We start from the raw sequence: 4,825 nt of genomic DNA, 5'->3' as shown, positions 1-4,825 counted from the left end.
AACAGCCAGCAGTTTGAGCTTTCCTCGATCACTTTGTATATTTCGTGGTCACAAATAATAGCTGGGCATAACAATCCCTAACAAATCCACATTACGGTCTCTATCCCCTACCAATATTTTGGGGACGAGTAAGAAGACATATCCATGTGCCCCTTCCAAACACCCTTCCCTACCCATTTGCCTCACCTGTCCCAAGACCCTAGCCCTCCATAGAGATTTTTCGTATTCCTACATGGCTTTTTGCTTCCTGCTTCTTCTATATATACTCGCTCATTATCCCCAAAGCAAATCCATACCAAGCTAAGCCCTCATTTTCTCTACAACTCTTACTCGATCTCCTTCCTCCTCAGACCAAGCTAGATAAGTACTCTTCTAGCCAACTCAAGTGATAACTAAAGTTCATATTGCAGTACTCGATCGATCTTCAGCATATATATCATGGCTATTCGAGTACCAGGAATCATGCATGCTAAGCAGATCTTGCGCCAGTCGAGCTTGTTTGCGAACAAGGCAAGTTCGACGTCCTCATCAGTGGGAGTTCCGAAGGGATACGTCGCTGTGTACGTCGGAGAAAGCGAAAGGAAGCGATTTGTGGTTCCGATATCGTTTTTGAGTCAGCCTTTGTTCCAGGAGCTGCTAAGTAAGGCGGTGGAGGAGTTCGGATATAACTACCCGACGGGGGGACTCACGATTCCTTGCAGAGAAGACATCTTCGTCGACCTCACTTCTCGACTGCATGGATTGTGATAATTAATTCACAGCAATGCATTCTCTAATTACACTAATTTGTAAACTAATTGATCGATATTGTACGTACATTGTTTTTGTTTCCTTCGCTTTCTGAATTCTGAAGCTGAAGGAAATTGGCGGACTGCCCAAGAAGTTGATAAATTTCTTGACTATTGATTCGAACATTTTTACTTTCTATATAAGAACTCTGGGTGCAATGCAAGTCCATCATGACGTAATTCTTCTCAAAATGGAATTAGTATGTTTCAACAAACTCCAATTGTTCTTGTCTATAATGATCCCTTTCTTCATGGCAGATATGCATGCTTGCGTACTGAAGCTGTTGTAGGTACCAAACACATGAACAAGGAAACATGCTTCTTACAACAGCTGGACGTAGCTTATTACCCAAAACGACAATTATACCCAAGAACAACCACTCGATCTCAAGAGCTTGTCGATCAAGTCCAAAAATATACGAAAGTGTTTTCAATTGATAATATATAGGGGAAATACGACTTATTCATAAGTACCTGCAGGGAGTTCAAGAATGAGTTTCTGATTAGATGGAATCACTTCCTCGAGCTAGCTAGGTAATTGAACACCTAATTAACTGATTAAGGAATAAGTTTCTAATCATAAGGGTGGTCATTCTCGTCCCCACTTTTCTTTTTTTTTGAAACATGACACAAGTATAAAACGGATGGACAAATTGGTATAGTACACATATAATAAAAAGAATTACAGTAATACGTGTTGATAGACAATGCTGGTAAAAGGATTCATACGTACATGCATATATGCATAATCGTTTTCCTCGATCAGCCAGAATTGAATTGTGTTCGTCATATCATATATAATTAAGATCATTATGATGCATCTCCAAATTTGAAACATAACAGTTCATATTGGTCTTATATATACATTAAAATATTATGTGTATCACAAATCTTAGCAGTAGCATTATGAAGTGTCTACTTTGAAACTCTAGCTGTCCATCCTTGGCATATTTGGACATTAGGTAGGACACATGTTTGTGAAAAAAAATCAGAATCTGCAGCTTAGCAATCCAACTGGACGAGCAAAGGAGTGTCCAATCTTTCTCTGGAAATCCATTGGCTTAATTAGATGTTGTAGGGTACAGTGTTTTGCACAAATTGGACACTACTCGAGTCCCTTTGTCCTTGTTGGAGGACAGAAGTCACAGAACCATGTGAAACCCTATACGGTTTTGGAAATTCCTCTATGAAAATCTAAAACCAAATGCCTCTATACCACGAACGACCTAGTAACCACTCCCTCACAAAACAGAAATGAATTTCGTACATATTCGTAAATATTGGTTGCACACGCATCTTGTGGATACACTCCTCCAAGTCATCGCATTCGGCATTCGCTTGCCTACCCAACAAGACATGAATTAGGTTTGGATTCATTCATACTTATGGTACGTCTGCAATGTACCTAGTGACGGATCCACGATGGAAAAACTGGAGGGGGTAATCGGTTATTCCTCTTTGAAAGTAGATGATTTCGTTACATACATCTACTTGACTCGATCACTTGCCTAAGAGTACAGCTATTGAGACATCCAAATTTGCTCAGTATACATCTCATTCTCTCTACACCTCCATTTTACTTTTAAATATAAACATTTACTCATTAGACCTCTGATCCTTTCAAAATCCTAAAATAGCATTGTTTATGTAATTCACATATATATTAATATATTACTCATTACATCTCATATTCACTCACTATACCTCTAATTCTTTTTTTCTTCTTTTTTTTCTTTTTGCATGCGAACATCCATTCCCGACTTCCATTCTTTAATTTTTTTTCTTTTTTCTTTTGAACACAAATCTCCATTCCCGACCTTGATTTCTTGATTTTCTTGATTTTTTGTATTTTTTATTTTGCATAAAATGTCACTAGACATTCATCTTTTGATCAAATTGTAAGAAATAATTTTCAATGACATCAATTTTCGAGAAAAGTTATTTCGAATCGTGAAGAATACTATTCTTTTAAAAATAAAAATAAAACAAGGATTGTGTCTCAAATTTTATTTATCGATCATCAAAAGAATGTTTTTACGTGAATTATTCTATATTTTTGTTACTTTTGTATTTCTATTTTACATTTACTATTTTTCTTTTTTGTAAGTTTATATGTTTTTGTTTTTATACCTCATGATGATAAATTATTTTAATAATTGATAGATTTTGTAAAAATATTATGATACTTATTTATTTTTTAATAATTGATTTTTGTAAAAATATTTTTTCACTTTGTATATGCATGTGACATGTATGATAATATAAATATATAAATGCTTTAATAAGTATGTGGTAAAACTAGAAAATAAAAATCAATAAGGAAAATAATTAATAAAATGCATTAATCCATTATTATTGAATTAGAAAGTATAGAGAGAATAAATTTACTATTACTTTTTTTAATTAGTTTCCTTAATAGCCATTGTGTAAGAGGATAAATATGTCATTTAATAATTCATTATTAAGTGAGGTCAAGTGAACAAATTTAGAGGTCCCAATAGTCGCACTCCTTGCCTAATACGTAATTGTGGTATAAACAAAAAACCTGAAAAACACACATTTTATTTTTTGAGAAGAAATAACTTTATTGATAACGAAAAAAATTATAGTATAATACAATGACCGGATGTGGTAGCTACACTACGACACACATATATTCCCATAAAGATCTGTAGTTATTAAGGCTGGGCTTAGGCCCAGACCGAGACACTTTTTGAGGGATCGAGCCCGGTTTACCCAAGCCGGGCTTCGATGTTAAAAAATGAAGGACCGGCCAAAACCCTAACAGTTATAAACTAGGCCAGGCTTATCGGTTTCTGGGCTCGAATTCTGTATTCTCAAAATTTACTAAATATATAGAAGTCACAAAAATTGCATAATCTACATTATAATCTCATAATCTCATCTCTCAGTCTCTCACAATTGCAAAAAATCGGAATCAAAATCAAGGGAGGGAATGAATCAAATGAATCATTAATTCATTAACAGTTTAACACAACCACAACTCCACAATCATTAAGTCCAAAATCACAATCGATTGAGATAGGGAATGAGATTTGAGAGGAAGAGAGGGAATGAGAGAAGAGAGATGGAAGCGAAGGTAAAATTAGGGAGAGTGAGGAAACGAACCCAGGTGCTGTTAGTTCTGGGTGGATACTTGAGAATCAAATTGTAGTGGTCAATGATATCTGCAACGAGACCAAGCCCTCTATTTGCCTGCATTCATTCATTCATTCATTCATTCATTAATTGAGCTAAAGTGTGAATATCTTTCTCAATATTGAGATCTAGTTTAACTGCAGACCCACATGATCGAGATTCACTGATTGAATTGAAGAGTTACCAGAAGAGGTAGAGGATTGAGCGAAGAAAGAGGATTGGATGGCAAAGACAACAAGAGAGAAGAAAGCGGCAATGCAAACCAGGTAGAGGACGGTGGGCGACTGAGGTGGAGAACCAAAGAGGCGTGTAGGCCGGAGAACCAGAGAGGCGCGTCGTCGAGAGGAAGAGAGTCGCGCAGCACACAAGCGTTGTTGTCTCGTCGAGAGAAAGAGAGGCGCAATTGAGTCTGAAAGACTGAAACTGAATGAGTATTTGACTTAGGGCCAGGTTTACTCAAATTTGACTAAGGGTGCGTTTGGTGCAGCTTATAAGCTGCTGTGCTTATAAGTAATGAGGAAATTGGTGTTTGGTAAACACATGAAGAACTCCTTTTTAAAGAAGTCAGGGCTATTTTGAAGGCAAAAGGACACGCAAGGCAAACCGTCCTTCTACTTATAAGGAGAAGTCGGCAAAAACGCGGAGCTTTTCGCGAATTAATGATATTTTCATAATGACGTTGGGTACCCCTCGAAACATAAGTAAATTACATGATTGTTTTAGAACACAAACAGACCGACACCTAAATCGATTCTCTCTCAGAGCTCGTTCTCCATCTTTGCTCAGTCTGTCTCAAGCTTGTTCCATTTGATTAGCAACCACAGCCCCTAACAGCCAAAGGTAATTAAGCCACCACAGCCCCATCTCTCTCTCTCTCT

The 4,825-nt window shown here is 36.8% G+C and overlaps 1 protein-coding gene across 1 annotated transcript; it reads left to right on the top strand.

The window, feature by feature from the left end:
- Positions 1-438: 438 nt before the first annotated feature.
- On the top strand, positions 439-747 carry LOC101295289 (auxin-induced protein X10A-like). The gene has a single exon (XM_004290327.1). It carries the CDS (start codon positions 439-441, stop codon positions 745-747), a length of 309 nt encoding a protein of 102 aa, XP_004290375.1.
- The last annotated feature ends 4,078 nt before the right edge of the window (positions 748-4,825 follow it).

The sequence above is a fragment of the Fragaria vesca genome, linkage group LG2, assembly GCF_000184155.1.
Source record: "Fragaria vesca subsp. vesca linkage group LG2, FraVesHawaii_1.0, whole genome shotgun sequence".
Lineage (NCBI taxonomy): Eukaryota > Viridiplantae > Streptophyta > Magnoliopsida > Rosales > Rosaceae > Fragaria > Fragaria vesca.
Note: the sequence above shows the minus strand (reverse complement) of the source record. Positions and strands in the feature narration are given on the sequence as shown.